This window comes from Oncorhynchus tshawytscha, unplaced genomic scaffold, assembly GCF_018296145.1.
Source record: "Oncorhynchus tshawytscha isolate Ot180627B unplaced genomic scaffold, Otsh_v2.0 Un_contig_4669_pilon_pilon, whole genome shotgun sequence".
Lineage (NCBI taxonomy): Eukaryota > Metazoa > Chordata > Actinopteri > Salmoniformes > Salmonidae > Oncorhynchus > Oncorhynchus tshawytscha.
In genome coordinates, this window is record NW_024608986.1 from 22,501 (window position 1) to 42,500 (window position 20,000).

Sequence of the window (20,000 nt, forward strand, 5' to 3'; positions counted from 1 at the left end):
GAGGGAGGAGAGAGGGAGGGAGGGAAGAGGGGAGGAGAGAGGGAGGAGAGGGGAGGAGAGGGAGGGAGGAGGGAGGGGAGAAGAGGGAGAGAGGGAAGGATATGTTCTTGAAAGAGGCAACATGTAAATCCAGAATGTGTATTGATGGAATAGGGGGCTCAATATACTTTCAAATGACTCAAACCAAATGGAAACTGTGTAGAAATGATAATGGACCTGCATTTGGTACAGTTTCATGACTGTGTCCAGCTGGCTAACAGAATTATTACCGATCTGAAAGCTAGACAGTCAGGGAGCATCGGAAATTCCCAAAACCATTTTGACAGTGAAAGAAATAACATTTTCAGTGCGGCCCTCCGGAACTTGCTGAAAAGTAAATGTGGCTCACAGGGAAAATGAGTTTGACACCCCTGGTTTAACTGGCAGGACATGGCAGTTACAGGGGAGGAGTTACAGGGGAGGAGTTACAGGGGAGGAGTTACAGGGGAGGAGTTACAGGGGAGGAGTACAGGGGAGGAGTTACAGGGGAGGAGTTACAGGGGAGGAGCTACAGGGGAGGAGTTACAGGGGGGGAGGAGCTACAGGGGGAGGAGCTACAGGGGAGGAGTTACAGGGGAGAGCTACAGGGGAGGAGTTACAGGGGGGGAGGAGTTACAGGGGGGGAGGGGGGCGGAGCTACAGGGGCGGAGCTACAGGGGCGGAGCTACAGGGGCGGAGCTACAGGGGCGGAGTACAGGGGCGGAGCTACAGGGGCGGAGCTACAGGGGTGTAGCTACAGGGGCGGAGCTACAAAACTCTGGACTGAGTGTGTGTGTGTTTTAGTGTGTGTGTGTGTGTGTGTGTTTTAGTGTTTTAGTGTGTGTGTGTGTGTTTTAGTGTGTGTGTGTGTGTGTGTGTGTTTTGTGTGTGTGTTTAGTGTGTGTGTGTGTGTGTTTTGTGTGTGTTTTAGTGTGTGTGTGTGTTTTAGTGTGTGTGTGTTTTAGTGTGTGTGTGTTTTAGTGTGTTTTAGTGTGTGTGTGTTTTGTGTGTTTTAGTGTGTGTGTGTTTTGTGTTTTAGTGTGTTTTGTGTGTTTTGTGTGTGTTTTAGTGTGTTTTAGTGTGTTTTAGTGTGTGTTTTAGTGTGTTTTAGTGTGTGTTTTAGTGTGTGTGTGTGTGTGTGTGTATAACAGCCCATACCCTCTATGGTCTGGAAGGTGTCCTGTGCCCGTCCCAGCGGGGTACGGAGTTTAGACAACACTGTGAACTGAGCTGCCTCCCACACCGCCCACTGCCACAGCACGGCCTCCGTCTTCAGCAGAACACGCGGTACACACACACCGCCACCCGCACCGGAGACGCACACCCCCTTCACGACCTGACGAGACACCCTCGCGCTTCTCCAGACGCTGACAGCTGTGGTACAGACGCTCCAGCCACGGTTCTTTACTGTAGGAACACACAGGTGAACAGATAAAACACACGTTAGCATATATCCACACACACACACAGGTTAGCATATATCCACACACACACAGGTTAGCATATATCCACACACACACACACACAGGTTAGCATATATCCACACACACACACACACAGGTTAGCATATATCACACACACACAGGTTAGCATATATCCACACACACACAGGTTAGCATATATCCACACACACACAGGTTAGCATATATCCACACACACAGGTTAGCATATACACACACACACAGGTTAGCATATACACACACACACACACACACACACAGGTTAGCATATATCCACACACACACACACACACAGGTTAGCATATATCCACACACACACAGGTTAGCATATATCCACACACACACAGGTTAGCATATATCACACACACACAGGTTAGCATATATCCACACACACAGGTTAGCATATATCCACACACACACAGGTTAGCATATATCCACACACACACACACAGGTTAGCATATATCCACACACACAGGTTAGCATATATCCACACACACACATCCACACACACAGGTTAGCATATATCCACACACCACACACACACAGGTTAGCATATATCCACACACACAGGTTAGCATATATCCACACACACAGGTTAGCATATATCACACACACACACATATATCCACACACACAGGTTAGCATATATCACACACACACAGGTTAGCATATATCCACACACACACACACACACACACAGGTTAGCATATATCCACACACACACACACACACACAGGTTAGCATATATCACACACACACACACACAGGTTAGCATATATCCACACACACATCCACACACACAGGTTAGCATATATCCACACACACACACACACAGGTTAGCATATATCCACACACACAGGTTAGCATATATCCACACACACAGGTTAGCATATATCCACACACACACACAGGTTAGCATATATCCACACACACACACACAGGTTAGCATATATCCACACACACACACACAGGTTAGCATATATCCACACACACACACACACACGGTTAGCATATATCCACACACACAGGTTAGCATATATCCACCACACACACAGGTTAGCATATATCCACACACACACAGGTTAGCATATATCCACACACACACACACAGGTTAGCATATATCCACACACACACACACAGGTTAGCATATATCACACACACACACACACAGGTTAGCATATATCCACACACACACACAGGTTAGCATATATCCACACACACAGGTTAGCATATATCCACACACACACACACAGGTTAGCATATATCCACACACACACACACAGGTTAGCATATATCCACACACACACACACAGGTTAGCATATATCACACACACACAGGTTAGCATATATCCACACACACACAGGTTAGCATATATCCAGGTTAGCACACACACACACACACAGGTTAGCATATATCCACACACACACACACACACACACACAGGTTAGCATATATCCACACACACACACACACAGGTTAGCATATATCCACACACACACACACAGGTTAGCATATATCCACACACACAGGTTAGCATATATCCACACACACAGGTTAGCATATATCCACACACACACACAGGTTAGCATATATCCACACACACACACACAGGTTAGCATATATCCACACACACACACACACACACAGGTTAGCATATATCCACACACACACACACACACAGGTTAGCATATATCACACACACACACAGGTTAGCATATATCACACACACACACAGGTTAGCATATATCCACACACACACACACACACACACACACAGGTTAGCATATATCCACACACACACACACAGGTTAGCATATATCCACACACACACACAGGTTAGCATATATCCACACACACACACACAGGTTAGCATATATCCACACACACACACAGGTTAGCATATATCACACACACACACAGGTTAGCATATATCACACACACACACACAGGTTAGCATATATCACACACACACACACACACACAGGTTAGCATATATCCACACACACACACTTAGCATATATCCACAGGTTAGCACATCCACACACACACACACACACACAGGTTAGCATATATCCACACACACACACAGGTTAGCATATATCCACACACACACACACAGGTTAGCATATATCCCACACACACACACACACACAGGTTAGCATATATCCACACACACACACACACACAGGTTAGCATATATCCACACACACACACACACACACAGGTTAGCATATATCCACACACACACACAGGTTAGCATATATCCACCACACACACAGGTTAGCATATATCCACACACACAGGTTAGCATATATCACACACACACACACAGGTTAGCATATATCCACACACACACACAGGTTAGCATATATCCACACACACACACACAGGTTAGCATATATCCACACACACACACAGGTTAGCATATATCACACACACACACAGGTTAGCATATATCCACACACACAGGTTAGCATATATCCACACACACAGGTTAGCATATATCCACACACACACAGGTTAGCATATATCCACACACACACAGGTTAGCATCTATCACACACACACAGGTTAGCATATATCCACACACACACACAGGTTAGCATATATCCACACACACACACAGGTTAGCATATATCACACACACACACACAGGTTAGCATATATCCACACACACACACACACACAGGTTAGCATATATCCACACACACACACACACACACACAGGTTAGCATATATCACACACACACACACACAGGTTAGCATATATCCACACACACACACACAGGTTAGCATCTATCCACACACACACACAGGTTAGCATATATCACACACACACACACAGGTTAGCATATATCCACACACACAGGTTAGCATATATCCACACACACACACACACACAGGTTAGCATATATCCACACACACACACACACACAGGTTAGCATATATCCACACACACACACACACACACAGGTTAGCATATATCCACACACAGGTTAGCATATATCCACCACACACACACACAGGTTAGCATATATCCACACACACACAGGTTAGCATATATCCACACACACACAGGTTAGCATATATCCACACACACAGGTTACATATATCCACACACACACAGGTTACACATATACACACACACACACACAGGTTAGCATATATCACACACACACACACACACAGGTTAGCATATATCCACACACACACACACAGGTTAGCATATATATCCACACACACACACACAGGTTAGCATATATCCACACACATCCACACACAGGTTAGCATATATCCACACACACACACAGGTTAGCATATATCACACACACACACAGGTTAGCATATATCACACACACACACAGGTTAGCATATATCCACACACACACAGGTTAGCATATATCCACACACACACAGGTTAGCATATATCCACACACACACACAGGTTAGCATATATCCACACACACACAGGTTAGCATATATCCACACACACACAGGTTAGCATATATCCACACACACAGGTTAGCATATATCCACACACACAGGTTAGCAGATGATACACACATTAACATTGTCATTTATCAGACTCTCTTATGTATTACAGTACAGTAGTGATTGCATCAGTAGAGATTATATTTTCATAGTTTCCCCTTCCCCTTAGAGCGTTGGACTAGTAACCGGAAGGTTGCAAGTTCAACCCCTCGAGCTGACAAGGTACAAATCTGTCGTTCTGCCTCTGAACAAGGCAATTAACCCACTGTTCCTAGGCAGTCATTGAAAATAGGAATTTGTTCTTAACTGACTTGCCTAGTTAAATAAAGGTAAAGATAAAAATAAGAATAAGCCCCATGCTCTACCAACTGAGGCACACGGGACCCACGACACACGTGAGCAGAAGGACCCCCCCCAACAGAGCCAGGTAGCCTACCCTCCGCGGTGCTGGCTGCCATAGAGGATGAAGCTGATGAGGTCACTGAAGTCCTGGGGGTGAAAGGTGCTGCTGGGGGCGGCTCATGTGACGACGGACCACCAAGGAGATCTCCTCTATCTCTGGGTGGCTGTGGTTACTGCAGGGAGGTAGACACATTAAGGTCACACAGATAGATAAAGACAGTATGAGGAAGGTGTTCATAGTGTTTGGTATTCTCAGTGTACAGTCAGTCACCGACAGGGTCCCGGGCCTCAGAGCAGTCAGTCACCGACAGGGTCCCGGGCCTCAGAGCAGTCAGTCACCGACAGGGTCCCGGCCTCAGAGCAGTCAGTCACCGACAGGGTCCCCGGCCTCAGAGCAGTCAGTCACCGACAGGGTCCCCGGCCTCAGAGCAGTCAGTCACCGACAGGGTCCCCGGCCTCAGAGCAGTCAGTCACCGACAGGGTCCCCGGCCTCAGAGCAGTCAGTCACCGACAGGGTCCCCGGCCTCAGAGCAGTCAGTCACCGACAGGGTCCCCGGCCTCAGAGCAGTCAGTCACCGACAGGGTCCCCGGCCTCAGAGCAGTCAGTCACCGACAGGGTCCCCGGCCTCAGAGCAGTCAGTCACCGACAGGGTCCCCGGCCTCAGAGCAGTCAGTCACCGACAGGGTCCCCGGCCTCAGAGCAGTCAGTCACCGACAGGGTCCCCGGCCTCAGAGCAGTCAGTCACCGACAGGGTCCCCGGCCTCAGAGCAGTCAGTCACCGACAGGGTCCCCGGCCTCAGAGCAGTCAGTCACCGACAGGGTCCCGGCCTCAGAGCAGTCAGTCACCGACAGGGTCCCCGGCCTCAGAGCAGTCAGTCACCGACAGGGTCCCGGCCTCAGAGCAGTCAGTCACCGACAGGGTCCAGGCCTTAGAGCAGTCAGTCACCGACAGGGTCCCAGGCCTCAGAGCAGTCAGTCACCGACAGGGTCCCGGCCTCAGAGCAGTCAGTCACCGACAGGGTCCCGGCCTCAGAGCAGTCAGTCACCGACAGGGTCACCCAGGCCTTAGAGCAGCCAGTCACCGACAGGGTCCCCCTTAGAGCTTCAGTCAGCAGGGCCAGAGCAGTCACCGACAGGGTCCCGGCCTTAGAGCAGCCAGTCACCGACAGGGTCCCGGCCTTAGAGCAGCCAGTCACCGACAGGGTCCCCCGGCCTCAGAGCAGTCAGTCACCGACAGGGTCCCGGCCTTAGAGCAGTCAGTCACCGACAGGGTCCCCGGCCTTAGAGCAGTCAGTCACCGACAGGGTCCCGGCCTTAGAGCAGTCAGTCAGTCAGATTGAGGAAAGAGGAGGTGTTAGTCAGCCAGTCACCGAGTGTCACGTCCAGAGGATTGTCCCAGCAGGCCGGCCTTAGAGCCTCACCCTCACCGCAGAGTGCACCACTGGTCCCCGCCTTAGAGCAGCCATCCACACACCTGGGAGCAGCCAGTCACCGACACGTTTGGGTTGATGCTTTTGTGTAGAGCAGGGGTTGTTTAGGGTGTGTGTGTGTGTCTTAGAGCAGCCAGTGTGTGTGTGTGTGTGTGTTTGTGTGTAGAAGGGGTTGTTTTAGCAGTGTGTGTCTGTCTCAGAGCAGTCAGTCACCGACAGGGTCCCCGGCCTCAGAGCAGTGTGTGTGTGTGTGTGTGTTTGTGTGTAGAAGGGTCCCAGTCAGTAATTGAGGTGTGGAGAGTGTTCGGTCTGTGTTGTGTGCTGACCTGAGTGTCATCCAGGGGTTGTTTCAGCAGCTGTGTGTGTGCCTGCCTCACCCTCACCGCAGAGTGCACCAGCTGGACACGACACACATCCACACACCTGGGAGGCACAGGACAGACACAACGTTATACACACGTTTGGGTTGATGCTTTTGTGTAGAAGGGGTTGTTTTAGGTGTGTGTGTGTGTCTGTGTCTGTCTGTGTGTGTGTGTGTGTGTGTGTTTGTGTGTAGAAGGGGTTGTTTTAGGTGTGTTTGTGTGTCTGTCTGTTGTTCTGTGTGTGTGTGTGTTTGTGTGTGTGAAGGGGTTGTTTTAGAAGTGTGTGTGTGTGTGTTGTTTGTGTGTGTAGAAGGGGTTGTCTTTAGGTGTGTGTGTGTGTGTTTGTGTGTGTAGAAGGGGTTGGGTTGTTGTTGTCTGTGTGTGTGTGTGTGTTTTGTGTGTAGAAGGGGTTGTTTTAGGTGTGTGTCTGTGTCTGTGTGTGTGTGTGTGTGTTTGTAGGTGTGGGTGTGTCTGTTTGTGTTGTAGAAGGGGTTGTTCTGGTGTGTGTGTGTGTGTTTGTGTGTGTATAAGGGGTCTGTCTGTCTGTCTGTCTGTTTGTGTGTGTATAAGGGGTGTGTTTGTCTGTCTGTCTGTCTGTCTGTGTGTATAAGGGGTCTGTCTGTCTGTCTGTCTGTTTGTGTGTATAAGGGGTCTGTCTGTCTGTCTGTCTGTCTGTCTGTTTCTGTGTGTCTGTCTGTCTGTCTGTCTGTCTGTCTGTCTGTCTGTTGTCTGTGTGTCTGTCTGTCTGTCTGTCTGTCTGTCTGCAGCAGCTCTGTGTGTGAGTGAGGAGGAGATGTCTGTCTGTCTGTCTGCAGGTCTGCAGGCAGATGACTGGGTCCTCATTCAGGGCTGCAGACCGACAGAGAGCAGAGTCAACAAACGGTCTGTCTGTCTGTCTGTGTCTGATAAGGGGTCTGTCTGTCTGTCTGTCTGTCCTGTTTGTGAAGACTCCCCAGAATCAGGAGGAATCTTTCTGTCTGTCTGTCTGTCTGTTTGGTGTGTATAAGTTGATCTTTTCTGTCTGTCTGTCTGTTTGTGATTATTAAGGGGTCTAGTCTGTCTTTCTGTCTGTCTGTTTCTGTGTGATAAACAGTCTGTCTGTCAGTCTGTCTGTCTGTTTCTGTGTGAACAGTCTGTCTGTCTATAGTATAAACAGTCTGTCTGTCTGTGGAACAGGGTCTAGATAAACTATTTCTGTGTGAAAGGGTCTGTATAGTCTATTTGTATAAGGGAACAGTGTCTCTATAGATAAACAGTCTGTCTGTCTGTGGAACAGACCTCTGTATAGATAAACAGTATTTCTGTCTGTCTGTCTGTCTCTATAGATCAGTATTTCTGTCTGTGGAACAGTCTGTCTAGATCCACAGTATTTACCTCTGGAACAGCTCTCTATAGATAAACAGATGACCTGAAGGAACAGGTCTGCAGGCAGATGACAGTCCTCATTCAGGGCTGAACAGACCTATAGATAAACAGTATTTAGAGTGGAACAGACCCTCTCAATAGATTCCTGCAGTGTTTTGAAAATCCTGGTTGGAACAGACCCCCTATAGATAAACATATTTCGTTGTGGAACAGACCCTTCTATAGAACACCTGGGTATTTAAGTTGATTTTTACAACCCCTCTAAGATAAACAGTATTTGTGATGGAACAGACCCTCTCTATAGATAAACAGTATTTACCATTGTGGAACAGACCCTCTCTATAGATAAACAGTATTTACCGTTGTGGAACAGACCCTCTCTATAGATAAACAGTATTTACCGTTGTGGAACAGACCCTCTCTATAGATAAACAGTATTTACCGTTGTGGAACAGACCCTCTCTATAGATAAACAGTATTTACTGTTGTGGAACAGACCCTCTCTATAGATACAGTATTTCCCGTTGTGGAACAGACCCTCTCTATAGATACAGTATTTACCATTGTGGAACAGACCCTCTCTATAGATATAGTATTTCCCGTTGTGGAACAGACCCTCTCTATAGATAAACAGTATTTCCCGTTGTGGAACAGACCCTCTCTATAGATAAACAGTATTTCCCGTTGTGGAACAGACCCTCTCTATAGATAAACAGTATTTCCCGTTGTGGAACAGACCCTCTCTATAGATAAACAGTATTTACCGTTGTGGAGCAGACCCTTGCAGAACTTGTGGAAGGAGGGCAGGGAGAAGAGAGGGGTGTAGGTATCAGACCTCTTCATCATCAGGCACATCTCCAGAGACCACGTCAACAACAGCTTCCTGTTTGGAGTAGACACACACACACACACTAGGTTAGGTTATATGGTGGAGAAATGACAAGATTGTGTGATAATACGGTCATAGCATCAAATGGTTGTTTTACGCAACAGAACAGAGGGTCCTGAGAACATGTTCATCTGTGTGTGTTCTATGGAGGATGGGCCTCTGGGAGGTTATAACACTGACAGGAGATTGACCATGTCTTTGGGTGATACCACATTCCAGAGCCTGAGGTAATGTTTCTGTACTGGGGTGGACATGGCTCCAGTACGGAGTTGGGGTCCCCCAGGGGGACATGGCTCCAGTACAGAGTTGGTGTCCCCCAGGGGGACATGGCTCCAGTACAGAGTTGGGGTCCCCCAGGGGGACATGGCTCCAGTACAGAGTTGGGGTCCCCCAGGGGGACATGGCTCCAGAGTTGGGGTCCCCCAGGGGGACATGGCTCCAGTACAGAGTTGGGGTCCCCCAGGGGGACATGGCTCCAGTATAGAGTTGAGGGGCCAGACCCTGGTCTCTACACAATGAGGACAGTCTTTACAGCAGATACTGTCTGCTGTGAATTATTAGTATCTTTTATATATGAATCCTAACCCATTCCATACATCTGTTGTTTGTCATGAACATCCCGGAGGATGAACTTTGCTATAAAATGCTCGAAACATCTCGAAACATCCAGGGTCGCTGACAAGCTCCATTACTGCACTAATTAAATAATACAAGTTGGATGGTTTTGAAGAAATGTAAAAAAATGTCTCCTTTTGATGACAATAATTCCACCCACAGTTATCGTTCAACTACACCTGTGTGTGTGTGTGTGACATGTATAGCGTGTGTACCTGGCCTCAGTGTAGAGCTGCTCCTTCCTCAGCAGGGCTCCCAGCAGGGACAGCAGGGTGCTGAAGTGTTTCCTGGTTGCCGTGGTTACCGTGCTGATGACCGCCCCGTCAAAGAGAGAAGGGGAGGAGGAGGACAGGCTGGACGAGATGAAGTGATCATGTCTGAAAAACAGAGGGGGAGAGCGAGAGAGAGAGAGGATTGAAAGAAGACAACAGAATGTGGTGAACTGTTTAAAAAAAGATTGAAGTTTTGTGGTACAGTGTGAGTACAGGGTATATAACAGCAGGGTGGTAGTGTGGTTACCTGGTACAGTGTGAGTACAGGGTATATAACAGCAGGGTGGTAGTGTGTGTTACCTGGTACAGTGTGAGTACAGGGTATATAACAGCAGGGTGGTAGTGTGTGTTACCTGGTACAGTGTGAGTACAGGGTATATAACAGCAGGGTGGTAGTGTGTGTTACCTGGTACAGTGTGAGTACAGGGTATATAACAGCAGGGTGGTAGTGTGTGTTACCTGGTACAGTGTGAGTACAGGGTATATAACAGCAGGGTGGTAGTGTGTGTTACCTGGTACAGTGTGAGTACAGGGTATATAACAGCAGGGTGGTAGTGTGTGTTACCTGGTACAGTGTGAGTACAGGGTATATAACAGCAGGGTGGTAGTGTGTGTTACCTGGTACAGTGTGAGTACAGGGTATATAACAGCAGGGTGGTAGTGTGTGTTACCTGGTACAGTGTGAGTACAGGGTATATAACAGCAGGGTGGTAGTGCGTGTTACCTGGTACAGTGTGAGTACAGGGTATATAACAGCAGGGTGGTAGTGCGTGTTACCTGGTACAGTGTGAGTACAGGGTATATAACAGCAGGGTGGTAGGGTGGTAGACGGCCAGGTCAGAATGGACCAACATCAGGTTCTGACTCAACAACGCAAACACCGTAGGAGACAGAGCCCACATCTACAGGGTGGAGTGGGGGGCAGAGGGTACAGTGGGGGCAGAGGGAGAGGCAGAGGGGCAGAGGGGGCAGAGGGGGCAGAGGGCCAGGGCAGAGGGACCAACAGAGGGGCAGAGGGAGATGGGGGGCAGAGGGAGAGGCAGAGGGGCAGAGGGAGAGGGAGGGGGGGGCAGAGGGAGAGGGGGGAGGGAGAGGGGCAGAGGGATGGGAGAGGCAGAGAGAGAGGGAGAGGGGGGCAGAGGGAGAGGGGGCAGAGGGAGAGGGGGGGCAGGGGAGGGGGGCAGAGGGATGGGAGAGGCAGAGAGAGAGGGGGGGGGGCAGAGGGAGAGGGGGCAGAGGGCAGAGGGAGAGGGGGCAGAGAGAGGCAGAGGGGGGCAGAGGGAGAGAGAGAGAGAGGAGAGGGAGGGGGGGCAGAGGGAGGGGGGCAGAAGCCAGAGGCAGAGGGAGAGGGGCAGAGGGATGGGAGAGTTATAGAGAGAGGGAGGGGGGGCAGTCATGTTACTTGGCAGAGAGAGAGGGAGGGGGGGCAGATGGTAGACAAGCCAGAGGTACATTTTAAGTTATAGTTCAGTCATGTTACTTGGTGTTGCTGATGGTAGTGCAGTGTGTGTGTTATGTAACATACCCCTATGAGTGAGTTCTCGGTATTTGGGCCAGAAATATGTGTGTGTGTGTGTGTGTGTGTGTGTGGTAATCCAACATACCCCTATGAGTGAGTTCTTGGTGTTGCCGATGGTGGTGAGGGCTGACAGGTTGAAGATGAGGGTGAACTCTGCCCTCTCTGGGGTGAGGGTGAGGGCGGCGAAGACAGGGTGCTGGATGCCGGGAAAGGGTGGAGGGGTCGGGGAGGGGGTACCAGGGGTCGGGGAGAGGCCCAGGGGTGCCAGAAGGCTGGACAGGGCACAGGCCATCTCTCCCAAAACCAGTTTATATGCTGCTTCCAGAATGGGGATGTTCTTCAGGCTCAAAACAGACTTACACACCCAGGACATCACCTGGAGAAAAGCAGAGGGGGTCAGTGAAGAGATACAGACAGAAACACCCAGGGCTGCTGACATCACCTGGAGAGAGAGAGCCCAACATCCTTAGCTAGCTAACATTACATCTGTGTTTATCAGAACCCAACATCCTTAGCTAGCTAACATTACATCTGTGTTTATCAGAGCCCAACATCCTTAGCTAGCTAACATTACATCTCTGTGTTTATCAGAGCCCAACATCCTTAGCTAGCTAACATTACATCTGTGTTTATCAGAACCCAACATCCTTAGCTAGCTAACATTACCCAACATCCTTATCCTTAGCTAGCTAACATTACATCTGTGTTTATCAGAACCCAACATCCTTAGCTAGCTAACATTACATCTCTGTGTTTATCAGAGCCCAACATCCTTAGCTAGCTAACATTACATCTCTCTGTTTATCAGAACCCAACATCCTTAGCTAGCTAACATTACATCTGTGTTTATCAGAGCCCAACATCCTTAGCTAGCTAACATTACATCTCTCTGTTTATCAGAACCCAACATCCTTAGCTAGCTAACATTACATCTGTGTTTATCAGAACCCAACATCCTTAGCTAGCTAACATTACATCTGTGTTTATCAGAGCCCAACATCCTTAGCTAGCTAACATTACATCTCTGTGTTTATCAGAGCCCAACATCCTTAGCTAGCTAACATTACATCTGTGTTTATCAGAACCCAACATCCTTAGCTAGCTAACATTACATCTCTGTGTTTATCAGAGCCCAACATCCTTAGCTAGCTAACATTACATCTCTGTTAATCAGAACCCAACATCCTTAGCTAGCTAACATTACATCTGTGTTTATCAGAACCCAACATCCTTAGCTAGCTAACATTACATCTCTGTGTTTATCAGAGCCCAACATCCTTAGCTAGCTAACATTACATCTCTGTTTATCAGAACCCAACATCCTTAGCTAGCTAACATTACATCTCTGTGTTTATCAGAGCCCAACATCCTTAGCTAGCTAACATTACATATCTCTGTTTATCAGAACCCAACATCCTTAGCTAGCTAACATTACATCTGTGTTTATCAGAACCCAACATCCTTAGCTAGCTAACATTACATCTGTGTTTATCAGAGCCCAACATCCTTAGCTAGCTAACATTACATCTCTGTAACAGTGTGCATCGTCTCAATGCTCCTTTGGGGCAAAACTGTTGCAGACTCAAATGATCACTAATCGAACACAACAGCAAGTGGCCACTCGATAAAGGGCTTAGGGCCCAAGTGTTGGGTTTGAGATTCAGCCTATGGCGGTGGTAGATGGAACTTCATTGGCCCCATAGGTCACACTACTACACATTTTTCTTAATTTTTTAAAATGCCGTTTTCAGTTAAAACGATAAGAACGTGTTTCCATTTGTCACACCCCTGACAAACAAACCCACCTCTCTGTCCCTGTTGAAGCGTAGCTCCAGGAGCTGTGATGTCGGAGCCAGCAGCTTCTCCACAAACCACGCTGGGAGCTTAGTGTTGATCTGGTCCACAATCTACAACACACAGAGAGAGAGAGAGAAGAGACCTTTAGGAGCAGATAATTAATATGGGGTTATTATTAGAAGGAGAGGCAACGCGTTGAATGACCAACCAGTTCTCTGCATTCGGGCAGACATTCATACAATTGTCAACATTTTTCAGAATGTAGGCCTATATTGACGCAACATTCAAGTTTCTGCTCACAAGACCTGAAATTTGCTGTTTGAGGAAACATTCTTCGTAACCGGTTTAAACCAGTTCTCACCTGTATATAAAAAAATAAAAAACAGTCCTCGGGCGGTATAAAAACAGTCCTCGGCCATATAAAACCAGTCCTCAGGCGTATGCAAACCAGTATTAGAACCAGTTCTTACCAACGTGATGAGGCTGAGGACGGCCAGACTGTACTCTGGGCCACAGGCCCGGCAGGCATCCAGCTGGTCCAGACCGTAGGTGATGACGGCGTCGGTCAGCTGTGCGGACGGCTCCAAGCTCACCAGCAGGACACACACACACTCGTTCCCCGCCGTCAACACCGGCTCAGAGAACAACACCTGCTTGGCCGTCGACACGCACGCCAACACCCGGTTCAAAACCTGGAGAAAGGGAGGAAGGAGAGAGAGGAAGGAGGAAAGGAGGGGAAGGAGAGAGGGAGGAAGGAAAGAGGGAGGAAGGAAAGAGGGAGGAAGGAGAGAGGGAGTAGAGAGGGGAGGTAAGGAGAGTAAGGAGAGGGAGTAAGGAGAGAGGGAGTAAGGAGAGAGGGAGTAAGGAGAGGGAGGGAGAAAGGAGTAAGGAGAGGGAGTAAGGAGAGAGGGAGTAAGGAGAGAGGGAGTAAGGAGAGAGGGAGTAAGGAGAGAGGGAGTAAGGAGAGAGGGAGTAAGGAGAGAGGGAGTAAGGAGAGAGGGAGGATGTAAGGTTGTGTTGGGAACAAATGATATCTGTGACATATGCCTGGTTAATTACGAGAGTCTGTGTGTCTTCCTACCTATCTCGCCTTACAGAGATATGCCTGTGATGTGTGTGTGTGTGTGTGTGTGTGTGTGTGTGTGTGTCTCTCTCCTTACATCAGAGACGTATGCCTGTGTGATGTGGTGTGTGTGTGTGTCTCTCCTCCGTACAGAGACGTATGCCTGTGTGATGGGTGTGTGTGTCTCTCCTTACATCAGAGACGTATGCCTGTGTGATGTGGTGTGTGTGTGTGTGTGTCTCTCTGTACATCAGAGACGTATGCCTGTGTGATGGGGGTGTGTGTGTGTGTCTCTCCTTACGTCAGAGACGTATGCCTGTGTGATGGGTGTGTGTGATGTGTGTGTGTCTCTCTCTGTACATCAGAGCCGTATACCTGTGTGATGGGGTGTGTGTGTGTCTCTCTCCTTACATCAGAGACGTATGCCTGTGTGATGGGTGTGTGTCTGTTTGGGCAGAGACGTATGCCTGTGTGATGGGTGATGTGTGATGTGTGTGTGTGTCTCTCTGTACATCAGAACCGTATACCTGTGTGACCCAGGTCCTGTACATCAGAGACGTATGCCTGTGTGATGGTGACAGGTGTGTGTGTGTGTCTCTCTGTACATCAGAGACGTATTTCAAATGTACATGTTAATACGTATGCCTGTGTGATGTCAGACACGTATGCCATGTTCCTTACATGAAACAGTGTATGATGGGCGGACCCCTAACTTATCCGATGCAGTTGCACCACGGTGCTGAACACCCTCAGCAGAGCGGCCAGTTTGGGCAGAGACACCGTGGGAGAGGGATGTCTACATGTCGACCGCCTCGCCAGAACCCCGTGACCCAGGTCCTGGAGACAACGTGGGACAGGAAGTCTATAGATTTGTTCATGACATTTCAAATGTAATGTTAATACAACAGGATTCAGCGACACCAACATGTTCCACTGAAACACAGACTGTATTCAGACCCCTAGACTTAAACCCCTAGACTCTACATGTTGTGGTGACACACCCAGGATGACTCCCAGCTGATTCAGACACACCCAGGATGACTCCCAGCTGATTCAGACACCCCAGACTTATTCAGGATGACTCCCAGCTGATTCAGACACACCCAGGATGACTCCCAGCTGATTCAGACACACCCAGGATGACTCCCAGCTGATTGACACACCCAGGATGACTCCCAGCTGATTCAGACACACCCAGGATGACTCCCAGCTGATTCAGACACACCCAGGATGACTCCCAGCTGATTCAGACACACCCAGGATGACTCCCAGCTGATTCAGACACACCCAGGATGACTCCCAGCTGATTCAGACACACCCAGGATGACTCCCAGCTGATTCAGACACACCCAGGATGACTCCCAGCTGATTCAGACACACCCAGGATGACTCCCAGCTGATTCAGACACACCCAGGATGACTCCCAGCTGATTCAGACACACCCAGGATGACTCACAGCGATTCAGACACCCAGGATGACTCACAAGACCCCGATTCAGACACCCAGGATGACTCACAGCTGATTCAGACACACCCAGGATGACTCACAGCAGATTCAGACACACCCAGGATGACTCACAACAGATTCAGACACACCCAGGATGACTCCAACAGATTCAGACACACCCAGGATGACTCACAACAGATTCAGACACACCCAGGATGACTCACAGCAGATTCAGACACACCCAGGATGACTCACAACAGATTCAGACACACCCAGGATGACTCCAACAGATTCAGACACACCCAGGATGACTCACCACAGATTCAGACACACCCAGGATGACTCACAGCAGATTCAGACACACCCAGGATGACTCACAACAGATTCAGACACACCCAGGATGACTCCCAGCAGATTCAGACACACCCAGGATGACTCACAACAGATTCAGACACACCCAGGATGACTCACAACAGATTCAGACACACCCAGGATGACTCCCAGCAGATTCAGACACACCCAGGATGACTCCAGCAGATTCAGACACACCCAGGATGACTCACACAAGATTCAGACACACCCAGGATGACTCACAACAGATTCAGACACACCCAGGATGACTCACAACAGATTCAGACACACCCAGGATGACTCACAACAGATTCAGACACACCCAGGATGACTCACAACAGATTCAGACACAACCAGAAAGACTCACAGCCGTAATCGCCGCCAAAGGCGCTTCTACAAAGTATTGACCCGGGATGTGAATACTTATGTAAATGAGATATCTACGTTATTTATAATACATTTGCAACCATTTCTAAAAACATGTTTTTCCCTGTCATTATGGGTTATTGTACGTGGAATAAGTCAAGGGGTATGAATACTGCATGTTTGCCTGTAGCCTTCTACTGCTAGTTTGGATGGCTGGTCAGTCCATATCGCTGAAGTTCTACTAGTTTAACAGGGCTGAAGTTCACTGTTAGTTTGGATGGCTGGTCAGTCCGTATCGCTGAAGTTCTACTGCTAGTTTGGATGGCTGGTCAGTCCGTATCGCTGAAGTTCTACTGCTAGTTTGGATGGCTGGTCAGTCCGTATCGCTGAAGTTCTACTGCTAGTTTGGATGGCTGGTCAGTCCGTATCGCTGAAGTTCTACTGTAACAGGGGAACACCGGCATAGACATCCATGTAATAGCGTAGTGTGTGTGTATACACATAATGGCCAGTTTATTAGGTACACCCCCCGGTTTGTGCCTACAGACGGTGAGACGTGGCTTGTTATATAAAACACACAGAGGCAGTCAGTTACTGTCCTTTTCAACGTTATAAAACAGGCAGAACCAGTGACCTAAGCGACTGAGCGTGGTGTGATCGCCGGTGCCAGGCGTGCCCGTTCCAGTATCTCAGAAACGTCTGCCCTCCTGGGCTTTTCACGCACGCCAGTGTCTAGAACGCACGCCAGTGTCTAGAACGCACGCCAGTGTCTAGAACGCACGCCAGTGTCTAGAACGCACGCCAGATAAAAACAAGGAAGTGTCTCCATTGGGAACACGAACACTGGACAATTGAAGAGAGGAAAAACATTGCCTGGTCCAACAATCCCGGTTCCTGATGTGACAAGCATGAGTCCATGGATCCATCCTGCCTGGTGCCAACGGTACAGGCTGGTGGTGGTGTAATGGTGTGGGGAATGTTTTACTGGCACACGGTAGGTCCCTTGATCCCAATTGAGCAACATTTCCATGCCCAGAAGAATTCTAGCTGTTGGGGAGGCAAAGGAGGCACCAGGTGTACCTAATAAACTGGCCACATTGTGTGTGTGTGTGTGTGTGTGTGTGTGTGTGTGTGTGTGTGTGTGTGTAGTGGTGTTACTGACCTCTGCGTAGGCCTCCATGTCCTCTAGAAACTGTCCCAACAGCGTGGTGGAGAAGGTCAGGTCTGCTACCCAGAACTGTTCCAGGCTCTGCAGCCAGCCTGCACACACACACACAGTTCACACACACACACACAGTTGACAAAACCAGAGGTTCCAACTCATTTTGCCCCAGGGTCCAACAGTTGACCAGTGTCCAACTCATTTTGCCCCAGGGTCCAACTCATTTTGCCCCAGGGTCCAACTCATTTTGCCCCAGGGTCCAACTCATTTTGCCCCAGGGTCCGTATTCGGTGTTTAGAGATGTCCGGATGGCTGCACTCTACTTATTATGTCCTTGCAGTCCATTTCCAGGAAATGACTCCACTATTGATAGTGTTTTGAATTTTATGGTCCTTGACTGCCAATAAACTATGAATATCGGTCCATAATCAGTTCCCATTTGGTTTTAATCCATTTAAACTATATGGAGTTTAACTCAAACCACCTGTGCGGGCCTGATTGGATCCCCCATGACAAGCCTGGTGTAAAACATACACTGATGTCAACCACAGACTTGCAGAAATCTGTCCAACCCCACTGAATTCTGATTATATTCTTTACTAAGAGGAAGATGGAAAACGTGTGTGTCTACTCACCTGAGACCTGCTGAGTCAGAGACTGTTTCTGTGTGTGGTCAATGTGCCAGCCCACCAAGATATCCACCGTATCCTGTCACACACAACAGGCAAGGTCAACACAACACACATACTTCACTGTAGACACTCTGGGGGACATTAAGAAGACCTGCTGGTAGAGACAGAGAGGGAGAGAACCAGGCAGGAGGAGACGAGGTAGAGAGAGAGAACCAGGCAGGAGGAGACGAGGTAGAGAGAGAGAACCAGGCAGGAGGAGACGAGGTAGAGACAGAGAGGGAGAGAACCAGGCAGGAGGAGACGAGGTAGAGAGAGAGGGAGAGAACCAGGCAGGAGGAGACGAGGTAGAGACAGAGGGAGAGAACCAGGCAGGAGGAGACGAGGTAGAGACAGAGGGAGAGAACCAGGCAGGAGGAGACGAGGTAGAGACAGAGGGAGAGAACCAGGCAGGAGGAGACGAGGTAGAGACAGAGGGAGAGAACCAGGCAGGAGGAGACGAGGTAGAGACAGAGGGAGAGAACCAGGCAGGAGGAGACGAGGTAGAGACAGAGGGAGAGAACCAGGCAGGAGGAGACGAGGTAGAGACAGAGGGAGAGAACCAGGCAGGAGGAGACGAGGTAGAGACAGAGGGAGAGAACCAGGCAGGAGGAGACGAGGTAGAGACAGAGGGAGAGAACCAGGCAGTAGGAGACGAGGTAGAGGGAGAGGGAGAACCAGGCAGTAGGAGACGAGGTAGAGACAGAGGGAGAGAACCAGGCAGTAGGAGACGAGGTAGAGGGAGAGGGAGAGAACCAGGCAGTAGGAGACGAGGTAGACAGAGGGAGAGAACCAGGCAGTAGGAGACGAGGTAGACAGAGGGAGAGAACCAGGCAGTAGGAGACGAGGTAGACAGAGGGAGAGAACCAGGCAGTAGGAGACGAGGTAGAGGGAGAGAACCAGGCAGTAGGAGACGAGGTAGTGAGAGAGGAGAGAACCAGGCAGTAGGAGACGAGGTAGAGACAGAGGGAGAGAACCAGGCAGTAGGAGACGAGGTAGAGAGAGAGAACCAGGCAGGAGGAGACGAGGTAGAGAGAGGGAGAGAACCAGGCAGGAGGAGACGAGGTAGAGGGAGAGGGAGAGAACCAGGCAGTAGGAGACGAGGTAGAGAGGGAGCGAGCCAGGCAGTAGGAGACGAGGTAGAGAGAGAGGGAGAGAACCAGGCAGTAGGAGACGAGGTAGAGAGAGAGGGAGAGAACCAGGCAGGAGGAGACGAGGTAGAGAGAGAGGGAGCGAACCAGGCAGTAGGAGACGAGGTAGAGACAGAGGGAGCGAGTTGGTGCTGAAGACGTGTGGGTGTGTGTGTGTTGCCACTCAC

The 20,000-nt window shown here is 49.3% G+C and overlaps 2 protein-coding genes across 2 annotated transcripts in view; both read right to left on the reverse strand.

The window, feature by feature from the left end:
* Window positions 1–5,486, reverse strand: part of LOC121844086 (serine/threonine-protein kinase SMG1-like) — an 18,793-nt gene extending 13,307 nt beyond the window's left edge. Inside the window, exons 1-2 of the mRNA XM_042313965.1 lie at window positions 5,410–5,486; window positions 1,177–1,425 (exon numbers count right to left, since the gene is read on the reverse strand). Coding sequence (XP_042169899.1) covers window positions 1,177–1,425; window positions 5,410–5,431 — 271 coding nt within the window. The 5' untranslated portion in view covers window positions 5,432–5,486. The remainder of the gene's footprint in view (window positions 1–1,176; window positions 1,426–5,409) is intronic.
* A 1,699-nt stretch (window positions 5,487–7,185) lies between these two features.
* Window positions 7,186–20,000, reverse strand: part of LOC121844084 (serine/threonine-protein kinase SMG1-like) — a 58,962-nt gene continuing 46,147 nt past the window's right edge. The window contains exons 8-20 of the mRNA XM_042313963.1: window positions 18,650–18,722; window positions 18,015–18,112; window positions 15,402–15,525; window positions 15,100–15,155; window positions 14,096–14,317; window positions 13,634–13,735; window positions 12,244–12,270; window positions 11,914–12,183; window positions 11,087–11,211; window positions 10,253–10,414; window positions 9,298–9,416; window positions 7,982–8,017; window positions 7,186–7,229 (exon numbers count right to left, since the gene is read on the reverse strand). Of these exons, the coding sequence (XP_042169897.1) occupies window positions 7,186–7,229; window positions 7,982–8,017; window positions 9,298–9,416; window positions 10,253–10,414; window positions 11,087–11,211; window positions 11,914–12,183; window positions 12,244–12,270; window positions 13,634–13,735; window positions 14,096–14,317; window positions 15,100–15,155; window positions 15,402–15,525; window positions 18,015–18,112; window positions 18,650–18,722 (1,458 nt within the window). The remainder of the gene's footprint in view (window positions 7,230–7,981; window positions 8,018–9,297; window positions 9,417–10,252; window positions 10,415–11,086; window positions 11,212–11,913; window positions 12,184–12,243; window positions 12,271–13,633; window positions 13,736–14,095; window positions 14,318–15,099; window positions 15,156–15,401; window positions 15,526–18,014; window positions 18,113–18,649; window positions 18,723–20,000) is intronic.